Source organism: Elaeis guineensis, chromosome 7, assembly GCF_000442705.2.
Source record: "Elaeis guineensis isolate ETL-2024a chromosome 7, EG11, whole genome shotgun sequence".
Classification (NCBI taxonomy): domain Eukaryota; kingdom Viridiplantae; phylum Streptophyta; class Magnoliopsida; order Arecales; family Arecaceae; genus Elaeis; species Elaeis guineensis.
Genome location: NC_025999.2, coordinates 97,295,455 through 97,313,581, shown reverse-complemented (window position 1 = coordinate 97,313,581; position 18,127 = coordinate 97,295,455). Strand labels below are relative to the sequence as shown.

Sequence of the window (18,127 nt, the reverse complement as noted above, 5' to 3'; positions counted from 1 at the left end):
AATAAAGATCATGGTATTAATAAGTGAGTGGAGCTTAAGATTAAACCTTCAGTTCATCCATCATAGAGTGATCCTTTAGTTTAGCGAGTTCATAATGATGAGCCTTAGATTATTGATGAAAGAGATATCCCATATGAGCAGCAGTATACCATAGTCATTGGTAGATCAAGGGGGCACATTAGACCTCCTCAAAGATATAGATATGCAGATTTAGTCTCTTTTATATTGTCTATAGCAGAATCTATTGAGTTTCAGAATTTTATCAGTTATCATGATGCCATTACTAGCAGTGGGTCTGCATAATAGTTTATTGTTATGAGTGAAAGATTGAATCTCTTCATAAGAATCAAATATGGGGGCTCGTGAAACCACCATAAGGTCAAACGATTTTGGATGCAAATTGATCTTTAATATGAAAGAAAGGATTGCAAAGGTTAAAGCAACAAGATTCAAAGCACGTTTGGTTGCAAAGAGCTATAGTCAGAGAGAAGATATAGGCTTCAATAAAATTTTTCTCTCCTATTGTGAAATATATCTCTATTCACTTGTTACTTGCCACTGTTGCATTATTTGATCTAGAGATTGAGTATCTTGATGTCAAGATAGCTTTCTTATATGATGAACTTAAGGAACAGAATTATATATAGCAGCTAGAGAAATTTGTTGTTCAAGATTAGGACCATGTTTGCTTATTAAGAAAATTATCATATGGTTTGAAGTAATCTCTAAGAATGGTATAAGTGGTTTGATACATTTATGCTTAGGCATAGTTATTTTTGAAGTGACTATGAAAGTTGTGTTTATCACAGGAGTCTTTCAGATATTTTTTTGCTTATTTGTTACTCTTTGTTGATGACATGCTCATTGCAGTAAAGAATATATCTAAAATGAAGAAGTTAAAGGCTCAGCTTAGCATTGAATTGAGGTAGAGAATTTGGATGCAACAAAAAAGATTTTGGATATGGAGATTCACAAAGATCGATGCACAGGCAGATTGTTCTTGTCATAAAAAAAAAATTATATTATGAAGGTGCTTAAGTATTTTGGTATGCATGATTACAAGCCAGTGAGTATACTTGCAGCACATTTCAGATTTTAGCTACTTTGTCTCTATAATCAGATGAGGAGAAATACATGTCGTATATTCTATATGTTATTACTGTTGATAGTATCATGTATGCTATAGTTTGCACATATTCAGATATCTCACAAGTTATCAGTGTTGTTAGCAGATACATGAGGCATCCAGAAAAGATCCATTGACAGGTTGTAAAATAGATCTTACACTATTTGAAAGGCACTATAAATGTTGGTTTAATATAAGATCGAGGTCCAGACACTTGTAGCAGTATTGTTAGTTATGTGGATTATGATTATGTAGAAGGAGGTCTCTGATAGGCTATACTGTCACTCTCTTAGGTTATGGCATCAGTTGAAAAGTGACTTTACAGTCTATTATTACTTTGTGTAATATAAAAGTAGAGTATATGGCAGTGGTAAAAATAGCAAAAGCGATCATTTGGTTGTGAGATTTTGTTCATAATTTTGGTTTACAACAGGATATGACTATTATTTATTGGTGATAGCCAAAGTGCCTATATTAACTAAAAATTAAATGTATCATTAGAGGACCAAACATATTGATGTCAGATACTATTTCATTTGGGATATTATATCGCAAGGGGTTATTATATTGAAGAAGATTCTTATGGCAGATAATCCATTAGATATGATGATCAAGCTACTTACCACTCTCAAGTTCAAATATTGTTTGGACTTAGTTCATATTTTGAGATGCTGAGTAAGACCATTAGGGGCATTGTCAAAGGAGATGGAAAGAAGTTTACTATTTTGTATTACAGCTTGATAGATTCAAATCAAGATGGAGATTTATCGAGTATGATTTGAATTTGATATGATCCATGGTACGAATCCGGCTCATTTTTAAATTTTGTTGTTCCGTTAAGATATTTTGATCTTTTTATATATGATAATTATATTTTTTTATTATTTAAAAGGACTATTTTTTGTTATTTAAACCATCGTATACTCTTTATATATTTGTTTTTGAAACATTTTCCCATCTTCATTCGTGGATATGGATCAAAGATCAAATCATATAAATCATTGTATCATATATTTTTTTTCTACTATAATTATTTATTATTATTTTAAATTTCATAAATAATCTTCTACAAAGGTGTATCATTCATCGTAGGGACTCATGTGTGTTGGGTTGGATACCCCCTATAAAAGCTGAATGAGACACAAAGGCCGACTGGCGATCACATCAATCGCCTAGCTAGCAGCATCTGTTGATTGGGTTTTTTTTTAACCTGAAAATATGAAATACCCCAAGGTAATCTGCCGTCAGACATAATATTTCACCTGCCCCACGTCTCCGGGAAGGTAATCAGATTCCCTCCACCGCACGGCATTCACATTCATGCTTAGCTTTTCCGAGTGGTTGTATCCAACGTAATTTCTGCTCTTGGTTTGCCCCAAGCAACAAAGACGCTGCGGCATTCAGGGGCTCTTCTTGGTTCGCTGGCGCAGTTAAGAGCTTGGAGTTGGGATTTATCATGGCGGGCCCGACGGTTTGGTCCTCTGTTCCTTTCTCACAAGGAGTGGAGTTGATTGGGGTTATGAAGACTGGAACAAAGAGGAGTTGTCAGCAAGGAATGCGAGACGAGTGGATGAGAGAAGTAGGTGAGGCGAGACCCTGAAGAAAATTCTTGAGATTTGATTGCTAAATATTTTCTTTATATTGATAACAAATGATATTTGACATTATGTGGACGTGGTTAGACCCATCTTTTGGGGCTGCAAACCAAACCGCGTGTTCTCAGCAAATATAATGCAAATAAAAGAGAGATAAACAGCTATGGTTTGTTATTTGATGCACTTGGGAGTATAAATATCGGCGAGCGTTAGCATGTCGATGTCAATTTCTGAAGGGGTTATTTACGTACGGTTGAGAATAATAAAGAAAACTGCGGTGAGGAGAAACCAAAGGGGAATCCAATTAGAATTAAATTTCAGAGAAGGAAAATGTTTGACGGTGCTTGTTGGTGCGCGGAAGAGCTCCACAAGCTAAATATTGCAAGCTTGGCAACTTGACGTTCAACCATCCTCATGAATTTAACCGATTTTTCTTATGTTAAGAACAGTTTGGCATCCCTCTCTACAAGAGAGATCTCATTTTAAATCCAGGTTGTGAAATTCCTACCCTACTTTTAAGAAAAAAAATTATGAGAAAATTTGCTCCCAAAAAATAATTAGAGACTGACGAAAGAATTTTAGATGAACTTTCAAATAGTGGTGGAAGAGAGAACTATGAAACTTTATAATGGCATACATGTGCCCATGCATATAAACAAAAATGCAAAATCAAAAGCCGAAAGGGTCGAAGAAGCTAATGATTTGAGGTTTGTGTTCCTGGTGCACAAAAAAATGGTTTTGGTTCGTTTGTGTTACTTTCCTAGAAAGTTTGCAGGATTTTGCTTCCATAGATACCATATTTGAGATTTTTAGCTCAAGTATATAAGATCGAGTACAATGCTATCAACATCAGCCATAACCAAAGCATTAGGTAGTGCTTATATTCTAATGCTATCGACCAAATCATGATCGGCCACAGCTAGCGTCAATTTTGACTGAGTTCAGCCGGTGGATGGGGTAGCCCACCCTAGGCTACACATTCCAGCCCATGGCCATAATGAAGTGGGGCAGGGACAAATTTTCTGGTCCAAGTTTAGCTCAAACTCTTGAAACTTAAAACTTTAAAAAAATTATAATGGCACCCTCTTGGCTTTGGACTGGTCCAAAAGATACTCCTTCAACTTTAAAAAGTTTTCAGACATGCACTTCAATTTCCAAATCATTCCAAAAGGACGTTTCCATTCATCTCCATTAGCAGATTAGAGGCACTTAATCATCACGTACATGATGGCATAAAATTGTTACAAGACAAAAATATCATTGATATGTATTGAAATAGTGGTGTCTTAAAGGAACTTTTGTGCAAAACAAATATCAAAACACCCTCTATATATGGTCCATAATCATAGATCACCTATCACACAAATTTTAAAGCACTGAAACCTCTTCATTCATCCGTCTGTATAAATCTTAAAGCACTCTTTATTAGCATATAATCCATAGTTGAAGATCACTCATCGTGCAAATTTCAAAGCACTCCAAACCCCTTCATTTATCTACCTACATATATCTCAAAGTATCCTTAGTATATGGCACATAGTTAAGGATCATCAACTACACAAGATGCAAAGCACTCCTAACCACTTCATTCATCCACCAGCAAATATCTCAAAGCATCTTTAGTATATGGTATATAGTTAAGGATCATCCATAATGTAGAGCTCAAAGCAGTATGAACCCCTTCATTCATTCGCTTACATGGCTTTCAAAGATCCTTAACATATGATGCATGGTTAGGGATCACCCACCATACAAATTACAAAGCATTTTGAATTTCTTTATTTATTTATTTGCCAGGATCTTAAAATATCCTTAGTATATGGCTCATAATTTTAGATCACCTATTGCATACATCTCAAAGGACACTAACCTTCTACATTCATCCTCCTACAAAGATCTCAAAGCATTCTTAATATGTGGCCCAAAGTTAAAGATCATCGGTTGCATAGAGCTTAAAGCACTTCAAACTTCATTCATCCACTGGCATGGATTTCGAAGCATCTATAATATATAGCTCATAATTAAAGATCACCTGCTGAAAGCACTTCAAACTTCATTCCTTTGCATAGTCAAAAGATATTATAGATGTCCGAAGAGGGTGAGGGTATTCATTCATTTGTAATAGCAAGCTAATGATGTCAACTGGCAAGGGAGTTGGAAGATCGGTTTGGAATGATTTGGAAACTTGAAGGGTAGGTTTAAAATTGTTAAAGTTAAGGGAATATCTTCAAGACACATCTAAAGTTAAGGTGATGTCTCTATATTTTTTCTAGAACTTTTTTTAAGAATATCAAAAAAAATAAGTTAAGGTGTAGCAAAGAAGAGGATGCTAAATTAAGAGGGCTTCCACAACCACATCCCCTACAAGCCGCTCAGTCAATCTTGTAGAGCAAGGGACACTAGCATATAATGGAGATGGCCGTGAGAGAGTGGCGGAGGCATGGGGAAGAGAGGCAAATGGAAGAGGGTGAGGGAGGAAGGAGATAGAGCATAGGAGAGAGAGAGAGAGGATACGGTGGGGTATTGGCTCATCTCTATTTCCATTCCATGTAAAACTTTCTTGTATTCAAATTACAAAATTCTCATTGTCAATGAGACCGATTACTTTCTAAAATTATAAAAACTATTTATTATTCAAATAAGGTAGATAAAGAAATCCAGTCCTTTAAAATAGAATCAAGACAGGTGTACTATAGTGGACGGGGTAAAGTAAAAAAACCTAATGGAATAAAGATAAAACTTTTTTATGCACTGAAGTATGAATCACTTGTGGTAATTAGGCTGATCAGTCTGATTCCCAACAATTACACAATGCTTAGAGATCCGATATCCAGAATTTTCAGCCCACTATGCACGCATGAGACAAAAACTAGTCAAGAGATTTGCTTGGGCTGACAATTGTGGTGCCCGAGGCCTCGTCAAACAGAGATGAGCTTAGCTTAACAGTTCAAGCCCAAGTTCAGCCCAGTCAACGACCGCGAGCCAGACTGGCTGCGGACTTGGGTAAGCTTGGATTCTTTTGGTGTTCACTTTTATTTTGTAATGATGGAAAGGGAGTCAAGAAGTCGTTCCCTTTTTCTTAAGCTCGGATTTGTTTAAAAACTGCTCTATCGAATATAAAACAATACGCGAATAAAAAATCGCTATCCCTCAATTATATGTTAGAACTCATAACTAAATCTATGGAATTCTTAAAGAGTCTGTTTTGTTCTTTTGGGTACAAGCGGACAGTCACGGCATTTTGGTGTGAAAACACCCTATAAAATCAAGGTATAAAAATTTTCATAAATCGGACAGGCACGTATCATCTTGTCTCCGACTCAATCTCCCGAGTGGTCCGTCACATAAAAAGTAACTCAATCAATCACACTGTTCATCTCTCAATAAATATAGCAGATCGACACCGCAGCGGAATGACTTAGAGAAGTCCAGATGTTCGCCTTCCGATAGAAGCTTGTAATTTTTCACTTGGAGTGGTAGTATAATATCTGACGGTGTATATAGATCTTGATTTTTTTTTTTGATGGTATAAGCGGATACTCACACCACTCTAATATGAGTATACTCTATAAAGTCGGAGAACAAAAGGATCTGCAGGATTCATGAGCATATCTGAGCTTATCGCTAGATCCAGTCTCCAGTATGTTATGTAAGATGTGATCTAATATGTGACTTTGTTCGTCTCTCAGAAGTCTAAATGTGATGGAAAAATAAATGGACCTCTAGATGCTTGTGTCATTCTGCATCCAGCAAATAATGATGACAAAAATGGACTTTGATTTAATCGCTAGATAGATGGTACGGAAGCATCTCTTAAATAATAAATAATAAAGTGCATCATACTGTTTCCCTATGGGTAGGTTATCCATATATTTGCTTTGCACTACTTGTTAGAGTACGTGACTTAGGCATCTTCTAAATTAGTTCAGTATTGAAATCTTAAACCAAACCGCTGACAGGGATTAGATTTCTTTTAATTTAACGGGATGTAGACAAGCTGAACTCAAGTTAGCCCATTTAATTTCAAGCAAAACCTAAGCAATTCACGAAAAATAGCTATTTGAATGTAATTATCATGCTAATATATAAATGATGCTGATGCTTAATAATAAATATTTAAATCAACTGAAATGAGAATAGGTAGCCACACTATTTCATTAATTGCAATACTTTTGTTGGGAATAAGTGAAAAACATAGGTATTTTGCGGACTTTGCTGTTCGGAGAGGTCGCGGACGTTCCTAGGTGCTGAAAATATACTATATTAGTTGGAAAATTATAATTAAATTATGATCATTATTGTGACGTAGAAAAAAAAAGATATCATTAGTCTCATATTAATTATGAGTCAAAAAAAATTTATTTTATATAAAAAAATTATATTATCTATATAAAATATTTTTTAAAAAATAAAATTGTAAGGCTCATTGATCAAAACGGACAATATCTCATGTGCCAAATCATGAACTTTTGACCATTATAATAGCATCCTAGATAGAGGACTACCCGGATAACTGTAGACTCCTTCTATCTATACATTAGTTGTAAAAAAAATAAAGAGAAATGCACCTTCCATTCATAGACATATTTCTCAAGAGATTGTGGTAAAAATAAAGAGGATGATATCTCCGTCCATATACGAACTTCTATTAGTTCCCATGGATTGTTGTCAAAAAAACTATAGCTTATATTGAAGGGATCGTACTAAAGGGATAATACGTCACATATCGAGCCATAATATCTCACATGATGTGGATAAAATTATAGTCTTAATCGTCCAAACGGACAACCTCTAATCACGAAGGATTGAGTGTTGTTTCAAAATTCAATCAATAAAATTTTAATTTTATCAAATTTAATGTATAATATCTATTTGTTTCTTTTACCAATTTGCAGCTATCAATCAACTGATTTCAATACCTTCAATCTTGTAAGTCAATACTTTAATTTTATTTTTTTAAAATTTTTGATATGTTCGTATAATTTTATTATTCACTGTCAGCTATTCATTCCAGCGCCCCCAAACACTCAAATATATATGTATATTTGTCCCACACCATCAATGATGCTCTGGTGCATTACCAATTGGGGGATGATCCCAACCTCTGACCTGCTCTTCAAAATACTTCTTTTCTCCCAAGATATTTCGAATTCAAGCAATATTCTAGTGGTGGTTCTACATACCGCCAATCCAATCGCGAGACCTTCTAGATTTCCCATTCTTTTCCATGGTGGGCGCTCTGAAAGGTCGTGAACTGGGCTAGAAGAACACGCTACTTTGAAAGGTGCTGAGAAAGTTCCACTTGCCTAATGAGGCATGACTGCCCACCTTACGTAGAGCATTCTAATGAAATTATTTTCCGCAAGGGTAAATTTGTCACCTTGAGCTCCTGGTGAAGTTTCTTTGTTCGGAGGTGATGGTGGCGGCCTAGACGATATCTCACTTGGTCGGTCGACACGTTTTAGCTACAACCGGGTGGTCTCGTGGTCGTCCCTGGTCTTGCGTTGGCTGCATGGAAGGACAGAAATGGCAAGAAAATTAACATGAGGCACACTATTTTACGGACTCCTGTTATTGCTCCTAGACAGTAGTGATCGTTCCGAGGCCTTGTTTTAAACTTGAATTGTTGAGTAGATTCTCATTTTGCTTCTCAAAGTGCTCCAAGAATTCTTCCTCCTTTTTTAATTAATCAATCAAGACTACGAGGAGATGAAATACTTTTTTTTTTTCCTTTAATTGTGTAATTGATTTTTACTTCTGGAAATTAACATGCTTATAATTCGTGGATCTTGATCATAATAATTAAATTCCTTGTTGTCAACCAACTTTTTTTCTTTTTCGTGTTGATGGACTTCGTCTCTAAACAAGAATCATGGTACGACCACATGCAGCAGATTCCCATGACCAAGACCCTATTTAACTTTGCATTCACGAAGGACCCAAACAATCGACTAAAGAATAAAGAGAAGCATTAAACAGTTAAAAATTGCCCTTAATTATCGATAGGGTACAGATTAAGATGAGATTACCTTTTCATGTGCAATTCCTGTTTGGGGGATCGTACTGTTAAAGTTGAGGCCCAATGTGAGTTGCATCCTCCGCAACTAATTGCCCATTGTTTTTATTCCCTTATTGTGCTCCCACGAGCAAGGTCTTCGCATTAGAGAAACATAAAAAACAACAAAAAACCAAACCAGGAGACCGTGGCGGTGGTGAAAGGGGAAGGGGAGGTCGCGGCAGCGGCAATGGGGGAAGGGGAGTCCTCGACGGTTGTTTCATCCAACGTTGGGACTCAAAATCTCTTTTTAAATTGTGCTTAGGGCCTGGGGCTAGCGACCTTGTTGGGCCGTGCCTGGGCCTGGGCCTGATCTTCTAATTATAAGTTATAATCAAAAAGATAAAAGAGAAATCGAGCTCAAGCCACAGTGACGTGAACCTGAGCCCAACATGTCTAACGGGCTGACTAATTTCTGGTCCGATCCGACCCATCGTAGGAACAGATCTGTTTGAAAAACTATGAGCTCGGACACGCCATGTGGGATTTGAACGGGTCTACTCGAGGCGGAGTCGTACCTTTCGCTCGAGAGCAGGAGAATCCTTCTTTCGCGCGAATCCAGCTGGATCACCGTGCTCACAGCGGGTTCACTCACGGTAATACAATGAAGAGAAACGCTTGGCTAAAGCAAACGCTTCGCTGTACCTCACGTGCGGGTTCCTGCTCTCGGTCACGAAAACGTAAGCAATAAAGCATACGTGGACGTCACCTCGCCCTCGTGACGCACACCTCTTCAACGCGGAAGCAGGTTTGAAGATTCTTGGTCAGTTCTTCCCCTCTTCTTCTCTGACCATCCTATTTTAACGACAGACATCTCTTAGAAATGAACAGAAGAAATGGTCAGCACTCGGCCCTCTCTATTCCTTATGACCGAAGACCGGTAGATGGCTCTTGTGATATCAATGGAAAAGTCTCTTTTCTCAGTCAAACTTTTTTCTCTGGTACGGACACAAAACCATAGCCTTAAATCCTGACTCCCCATCCCTCTCCTCCTTCGGGTTTAAAAACCACTCGATCCCCTTCGTTTATCTCATCATCCTTCCTTTCGGTATCTCTTGCGCCCGTTCGGAAAGAAGCAAGGGAGAAGGAAGCACTTCTAGCTCTTGCTTTCAATCAGTCTCGTATCACAGCTTCTTTGAACCAACTCGTCCGACTTCTGCGTAAATAGTTGGTTACTAAAGCGAACTCCACCTCGCTTGTGCTTCCCCTCCATTTGTTTTATACACTCAGTTCCAAGTTTTGCTCCCAGCATCATTATTAAGCTTCGACACCACCCCAACGTTCACTTCGCAATTCCTCCAGCAGAAACATTACTACTACCTCGGCTCAAAATACATCAGCAACACCAGAATTCCACTAGAATTACTTCTACTTCCAGGAACAACAACGACCTCGAACGCCATGCTCTGATTCTCTTTTCCAATCTATTCTCCTAAACGTTGTTCATCTGCCTTTCTGGGCAATTCTCAATTTTTAAGAATCGTCATCTTATTCTATAAGTAAACAAATGGAGAAGGGAACCAGCTGGGACATCAGTTTGCTTCTCGAGGTGCTAACTCAAGGCGAAGAGCAAAATAGGCAGCTCCAAGCGCAACTAGATGATCCTTCCTCTGCTGAACTGAGCAAGTCACTGGCACAACAGATACAATTCACCTTCAACAAAGCCATTACCATGGCCAAATTGATAGCCGCCGACAACTCTCGGCAGCCTCCTTGCCCGAATAACACCAGCCCTGGCTCGCCACGATCCGCCAGCAGGAGCCCGAGGAGCGAGAATTCTGAGAAAGCCTTCAAAGAACACGAGAAGAAGGGGATGTCCAAGAAGAGGTGCATGCTTGACAGGTTTAGCTTGAGAAACCTTCGACATAAATGCATAGCTTTCTTTAAATTAAGCAATCTTTTTGTGAACAAGATTTTATAACCAAATTTCAGGAAGAGTTTGCCCAAATGGACTAGCCAAGTGCGCATTTCCTCTGGCGCGACCGCCGAAGGGCAGATAGATGATGGATTTAGCTGGAGGAAGTACGGTCAGAAGGACATCCTTGGAGCCAAGTACCCAAGGTCAGTAACTTACTGCTATCGGACGAGGGCAGAGCTTAATTTCTTATCTTATCCTGCTATATATACCTTTGGCCAAGAAAGCCGGCCACGATAAATATTTTTTTCTTTTTGATGCGGAAAAAAAAATATATATATATATATATATCACCACAGTAGCTTAAATGCGCGCACTCCTGTTCCATGTGGAAGGTGCTCATGTTCCATTTTTTGGAGGGCATGAGTACAAAATTTAGATACTCACTGGTTTGCCCCACCCAATGCTAGGATGACGAGTCTTTTCACTCCTATTCCATGTTGGAAGGTACTTAATGTAACATTTTAATTTTGTTGGGCATAACAACAAACTTTAGACGCCCATCAGCTTGGCCCATCCAATTAACGCTAGGCTGATCAGTCCTCTCATACGGATTAATCTTTCAGGCCACCTTTGTGATATGGAAAGAGTCTTGCTGGAGGCTAGCTGGTTTAATTTGTGTGCCCATAGACATCTCATGAAGATCAAGTTGGTCAACATATAGAAGCATCAATTTCTTAGTATTTGGTGTCTGGGCAGTGTGACTAATACTAAATTGATAGTTACTGGATACCTTATCCTCTAGTTTTTTTTCAATATTTTTTATTACCTAGCAACTGCACTCTTCTTGAAATTTTCCTCTCCTGGTCTTCTTGGCCTGTGTCTTTGGTAGGCGAGTGTCGGTAGCCTATCCCTAATTCATTTGAATTGCTTGCTTGACTTGACCGATATTTTTTGCTTATTGTAATTTTGACCATGTTTGAACAGTGCTTTTTGACCTACAAACAGTGTATTTCTTGAACAGCTTTGTGATCTTACTTTGGCAGAGAAATCAGCGGGAGAAATCATTCATTTCTATGAATATAAACATAAAAATTTCCATGAATAAATTATTGTAGTCCCCTTTTTTCAAAAAATTTTACAAATGACAATAGATAGAAACTATCTAAAACATCACTCCCATAGTCGAGGATTTAGTTAGCTTAGAAACTATCTAAAACATTACTGTCAAGGAGTGAATCATGCAAGTAAAATGGGGGAAAAAGAATCTGTTAAATTTGCTTCTAAAATGATACATCAAGCAATAAAGTTTCAATTCAAATACTTGTTAGGCAAACACATCAGTCTATGCTGGTTGCTTTCCTGATCGAGCAGCTGATTCCAGTCTTCTCTCCATTCTAAAAAGATTCCCGAATTTTAGACAGAGATGCATCCTTTTAATGCTTGATTGGACTTGGCATTCGTTGCCTACTTTCTCATCAGATTGAAGCACTTACCAGTTACCAGCCACCAAAGTAACTACCGTGGTGGATGTTTATCCTCTAGCAATTTGGTAAAAAAAGAGAAGGGTAAAAGATATTGTGGCTTCCTCTCTTCTCTCATCAGAGATCATTAAACATTTCTTGCAGAGGCTACTACCGGTGCACTCATCGCAATGCCCAAGGATGTCCTGCAAAAAAACTGGTGCAGAGATCGGACGCGGACCCTGCCGTCTTTGACATCACATACTGGGGGAGACACATATGCCTGCAAAGGCCACGGGTGAACTCGGCATCATCAGCCCCGGAAGCAGGCATGCAACGAGACCAACAGAATCCTCCACTTGATCATGATCAGCAACATCCACGACATGATCGGCAGCTGCTCCTGAGCTTCCGAGCAGGCCTCAAGGTGAAAACTGAAGGCTTAGACATGGAGGATCAAAACCTTACCTCTTCTTCCTTCTCTTTCCCTTCTACACCGATTGGCAGCTTGAAGCATGAGGATCAAATCTTTTCGTCACCTCCGACACTGGAGAATAACTTCATGGGCAGTTTCTCCCCTAACTTTTTCTCACCAACAACCTCTGAGTCGAGCTACTTCTCGGTTCCAAGCGAGATGGACAACTATGGAGGCAGAGCAGCTCTGCATACTTCGGAATCTGACCTCACAGGGACAATCTCAGCTGCAGCTTCAGTGACCAATTTCCCTATGGTTGACATTGATTTCATGCTTGAACCGCATATGGATTTTGAACCAAATTTCCCATTTGATGATTCTAACCTTTTCCGATAAATCACGCAAGGAGAATCCAATCACGGAAATGGGTATCAAGATGAGCCCGTTGCCAAAAAAGATGGAGGCATGCAAGGAAGGGAAAATTACTGGAGGACAGGGTCAAGTTTGATTTTGTCATGCGGGTAGAACTTTCAGTAACTCTCTTGTCTGCTTATGAGTTCCTCTGTCGTTGCTTAACTGTTCATTTATTGAAATTAATAAACTTTATTTTATGCTCAATGCCGTTATATATGGGTTTTCAATGGCAAAAGAAAAAATTTTTATAATCAGATCGATCATAGAAGAAATTATGATTAGTTTATGATCGGTCCGTCATTGTCTACTACGTGCATGTATTAGACATCTATAAAAAAAAGACAATTATATGATGTTTTTTTAACTGTTCAAATATCTTTAAATTTTTTTTTTAATATTTACATACGTGTGGTCATTTATTTTTTGATGGACGTTTTCGAAACATATCCAATCATAATTTTTTTTATGATGGATCTCATTATAGAAGTTTTATCCCAAAGCCAAAGTTTATACATACATAATAATGATGAAAAGAGAGGCACGGAGCCAATCTTAATGGGAAAGAATGCGCTACAGAGGTTAACAACAGAGGAGAAAAAGGTTTCCGGCATCTCTCCACGAGAGCTATTACAAGCCTTTACTAATGCAGGCCGTCACTTCAAACCTTAAGGGCTTACCATCAGCCTTGGATTACTTTAACTTATTACACGGTACTAAAGCACTAGATATTCACCAGTTCAGACAAAGGAGACGAACAGAGAAGACAGTGGCTAATTAGCCATTGCAAGTCCCACTATGAGGGCGGTGCGGATTACTTGTGCATCAGACATGGATGGTTAGATTGGGCATGGATGGCTTTCCTTCAAGCCAATGGACCTATTGTTGGGGATGATCTCATACCCAGTCTAGAGGACTTCAGGAAATTCCATGTTCACACTAAAATGCAATGAATCAGAATAACAACCGCATGCCAACTACCGTTACGACACTGAGAGTAATAAGTCTCCCATGTCCTGACGATCTAATTACTCATAGATTTTAGAAAAGTAAACATTAATAACTCAAAACGATCTAGAGCTTGCGAGCCTCTTCAACTTCAAGAAGAACTATTGACTAAATATCTTGAACAACTACTAAAGTAAAGAATGAGTCCCCATTTACAAATGCCTGAGCCTTTTTTTTTTTTTTTTTATTTGATAAAAATGGAGGAAAGAATGCCATCTATCCTTTATCAAGTGGATTGTTTACAATAACTTATTTACAATTGTCATGGACCACCACCTCCGCTTTGGTTGACCATGTCCTCAGTCAAGGCCAAAGATCATCATAGTTCGGACTTCGGTGGAAGATGAGAATAATATACCGATGTCAGTCAGATCAAGAATAGCCAATACGAAGATCAATCAGCATGCTCACGGAGACATCTTGCAAATGACATTTAGGATCTCGGCATTGACAAAGGTACTAAGTTCTCTATCCTAACCAAGGTGTTTTGGTTCGTATCTCGGCCACAGACGAGATACTGTCAAGTCGGCTAGAGCCGATCTTAAGAAGGTGCATATAAGACAGCAACCCCAGTTGAGAATGCCCATCAATCTCACAGCTCTTAAAGAGCTCAAATAAGGAAGGATGTCGCCGCATTCAAATCACACTCCGAATGAAAATAATCATCGCTAGCTTGATCCATGCTCAATAATCGAAAATTGATTAGTCTTCTAAATAAAGGGGTGCAAGGATCTTCGTCGAAAAATATCCCGATCAGTATTTTTTGCAGATCCTTGAAGTCAGCCTTCGCTCAACCTCATCACCTCAGTCGTCAGGATCACCTCCGATCTCGGGTGCAGGATTTTGATAGCAACAACAATGTTACATGGTACATTTAAATACAACAAAAACAGCAAAGAAAAATGAAAAAGCAAGAGCATGGCACGAGGAACAGAGCCTCTTTCGGAATGGGATTAGCAAGGATTCAGATGAGCAGAAAACAATTGAAACCAGGGCTAAGGTTGACAAAGCGGAATCAACCTGTTGAAGTTGAGGGTAACAGGAGCTTCATCAGATTCCACAAAGCCAAGTGTCATTTTCAGATTTCTCAGATCAAAGTCATCCCCACCGAACTTAGAATATCGCAAACCATAGACCGGAGATTTTTTGAGTGAAAAATTTGTTTTCTTTCACGCCAAACCTCCCAACATACAGCTGCGAGCATTTGCTCTCCAGCTCATCTTGTCTCAGCTTGGAATTTTCAACGTCTCTAAAAGGTCCAAAGCTCGTGAAAGATAGAGGGCCATCCTCTTTTAGACTCAGCTGAATCTTACATAGTGTTCCAGAGGCTCCTCACAAATGGCTGAGCTAACGTGCCCAAAGAACCTATTGGTTACTAAATTTTATAAAATCAAGAACGTACCTTGTTCTTTTGCTCATTGTCAACATGTGCTTAAATTACCTAGAGTAAGCTTGCCAGATAACCATCACTTAAAACTACAACAATAAAATACCAACACCAAATCTAAGGTTCAATAATAAATTACAACTAGCATAACTTGCAACACCAGCTCAAGAATTAATAATTATCACCCCGTCTTCCTTTCACCGTGCACAAGCAGCTGCTTCACTAACCTTCACTCTCTTGCGCAATCCCTTCCCTTCTTCACCATCTGTTAAATGCCCAAATGCATGGTCCTTACAAAATGCCCTCAGCCAAGTAGGCCAGGGTTCTTTGTACCACCTTCCTCTCCACAAAAAACTGAAAAAAAAAAAATCAAAAAAGGGTTTAAGTAACATAGCCCATCTCTTGTGCATATAGCTGATCATTGGCCACAAATCTTGGGCGGACATTATATTTATTTCTAGTGCAAGATCTATTTACAATTTCACACTTGTTATACCTAAGCTCAGCCTATAATCAACTCTATGCATCTAGCATAAATGGTGTAGCTTATAGATTAATAAGTGGAACTCGTTTAAACCAATGATCTTAGCAGAACATTCATAATGCAAATCAGGATGGTTATGCACCTTATCTGAGAGATTTAAAGCAGGCTCGTGCTTTCACTAGTTGGCATGGAATCAAAATGAGAACTGCAAATTAACCATCTAAATACTCCGGAGAGCTGTAGGCTACCAATTACTTGTCTTTTTTTTTTTTTTTTGGTAGAAACCAATTACTTGTCAATAAAATAAAATGATCAGAGATTCAATTTAGAGCGGCGTGTGTCTTTCATGGATGACGAGCAACTTAATTCACGCAGTGATTCTCACCAAAAAAAAAAAAAAAGAGGAAAAAGAAAAAGAGTCGCATAAGCATAGCCTCGCTATCCAAAAGTCGTTAGACGTCGCCGGCCCATAGCCCTCGGTCCCTACCAGTGGGTTAAGTAATAAAGTCAAGCATACAGTTCGTTTGTTTGCTCATTGTCAAATTGTGCTTATTTTTTCTATGGTAGGTCGACCACATGGATACTGTTTCGAAGTTAAGATTAAAAAATATTATACAAGTACTGATACTGGCAATAGCAGCTCAACAATTATGACTAACTTCCGTCCATCCATTCACGGGCGACATCCGCCATTGCCCTGATGGAAGACCCGCCCGGGCCGAGAGCACGACCAGCCGCATCACTAAGCTCCTTCGCCCTCTTCCGCAATCTCTTCCCTTCTTCACCTTCCATTAGACACTTAACTACCCTTGAAATTTCTTCTCTCCCCACCAAACCGCTCTCGGTAACCTTGGGCCTCAGCGCCACCTTCACATCCTCGGTAAGCTGGATTGCGTTCATCTTTTGCTCTGCATACAGAGGCCACGCAATCAATGGTACTCCTTTCACAATGCTCTCAAGTGTGGAGTTCCACCCGCAATGTGTCAGAAAACCACCAGTAGAAGCATGGCCGAGTACTTGTACCTGAGGAACCCATGAAGGGACTATGAAGCCCAAGTCCTTGGTCCTCTCCAAGAAGCCCTCGGGCAAGAAGTCCAAGGGGTTTTTCTCGTTCTTCCTGGCGCTTAAATAAGCCGCATTAGCCTCACTCTCATGCGGGCTCTTCGCCACCCACAAGAACCGCTGCCCGCTGATCTCCAGACCTAAAGCCAACTCCCTTGTCTGGGCCAACGTGAGCGTTCCCCCACTCCCGAACGACACGTACACCACCGAACCAGGAGGCTGCCGGTCCAGCCACCGCAAACACTCGTGCTCCTCATCCGGTACGGTCCAGATCAACGGGCCAACCGGATAGACCGGAGGTATCCCTTCACCATCCTTCAAACCCTTCACAGCCCCGGGCTCCAGATCCTCAAAGCTATTCGTCAGAACTCCCTTGGCTTCAGGAAGTCGTTTCGTCGAGTTCAAAAACAACTTGTACGTCTCCTTTCCGCGGTCCTGAATCGGCTCGATGAGATCCTTCCCCTGGACCGGCACGCACCCAGGCAACCGGACCGGTTCGGGGAGGTCCCGGTACTCACCTACGAACGACGCGTCCAGCGCGGGGAGGTGGAAGGCAAACGAGAGAATCATGCACGACGAGGTGGAGAAGAAGTAGACCGGCAAGCCGAGCTCGGCGGCGATGTCGAAGGCATCAAGGCAAAAAGGATCGACGACGAGAGCTGCGAGAGGGGCGGTGGACTCTAGAGACCTCAAAAGAGAACGGAGGTGAGGGAGGTTGGCTTTAACAGTGAGAAAGACGCGTGCTTCGGCCTTGGTATCGGGAAAGGCGTCGGGAGGTAAGTTGGGGAGGGAGACAACATTGACTTCATCCGGGAGGGAGTCCGCGAAGGAGCGGTTACCGGAGGAGTCGGAGTGGTCCGTGGGGTGGGCGATGAGGGTGATGGCGAAGTGGTGGTGGCGAGCCAGATGGCGGGCGAACGAAGCGAGGGGGATGAGGTGGCCCATGCCAGGGCTAGAGAGGAGGGCTATGTGACGGGGCCTGCGGTCTTCCATGGGGTAGCAGTGGAACTGGTCCAGCTTGGGGTTGATGGAGCGACGATGGCAGCTGGGATCCATCTCGTCTCCTCCCTATATATGCAGATAGAAATGGTTTTATTTTTCTAAGAAAAAAATATATTAAAGTGCATTGCGTATATATTTATCCAATCGGATATAGATGGAAGGTTCTGGAACATTCCACGATAATAAAATAAAGCAAACTAAGATATCGCTTATAAATAAATTTAGTAAAAGATCATTATTGTAAGGACTTGACATAGCTGCGAC

The 18,127-nt window shown here is 39.9% G+C and overlaps 2 protein-coding genes across 3 annotated transcripts; one reads left to right on the top strand and one right to left on the bottom strand.

Annotated features, from left to right (window-relative positions):
• The first annotated feature begins 9,638 nt into the window (after positions 1-9,638).
• LOC105048220 (probable WRKY transcription factor 41) lies at positions 9,639-13,127 on the top strand. Of its 2 annotated transcripts, none has more exons than XM_010927463.4 (3): positions 9,639-10,603; positions 10,709-10,837; positions 12,260-13,127. In XM_010927463.4, exons 1-3 carry the CDS (start codon positions 10,284-10,286, stop codon positions 12,903-12,905), a joined length of 1,095 nt encoding a protein of 364 aa, XP_010925765.1. In that variant the 5' UTR covers positions 9,639-10,283; the 3' UTR covers positions 12,906-13,127. The 2 variants fall into 2 exon arrangements, with proteins under 2 accessions (XP_010925765.1, XP_010925763.1); XM_010927461.4 differs by having other exon boundaries at positions 9,642-10,618.
• A 3,156-nt stretch (positions 13,128-16,283) lies between these two features.
• Positions 16,284-17,898, bottom strand: LOC105048381 (hydroquinone glucosyltransferase-like). Its single transcript, XM_010927680.4, has one exon. It carries the CDS (start codon positions 17,852-17,854, stop codon positions 16,454-16,456), a length of 1,401 nt encoding a protein of 466 aa, XP_010925982.2. The 5' UTR covers positions 17,855-17,898; the 3' UTR covers positions 16,284-16,453.
• Between the last annotated feature and the right edge of the window lie 229 nt (positions 17,899-18,127).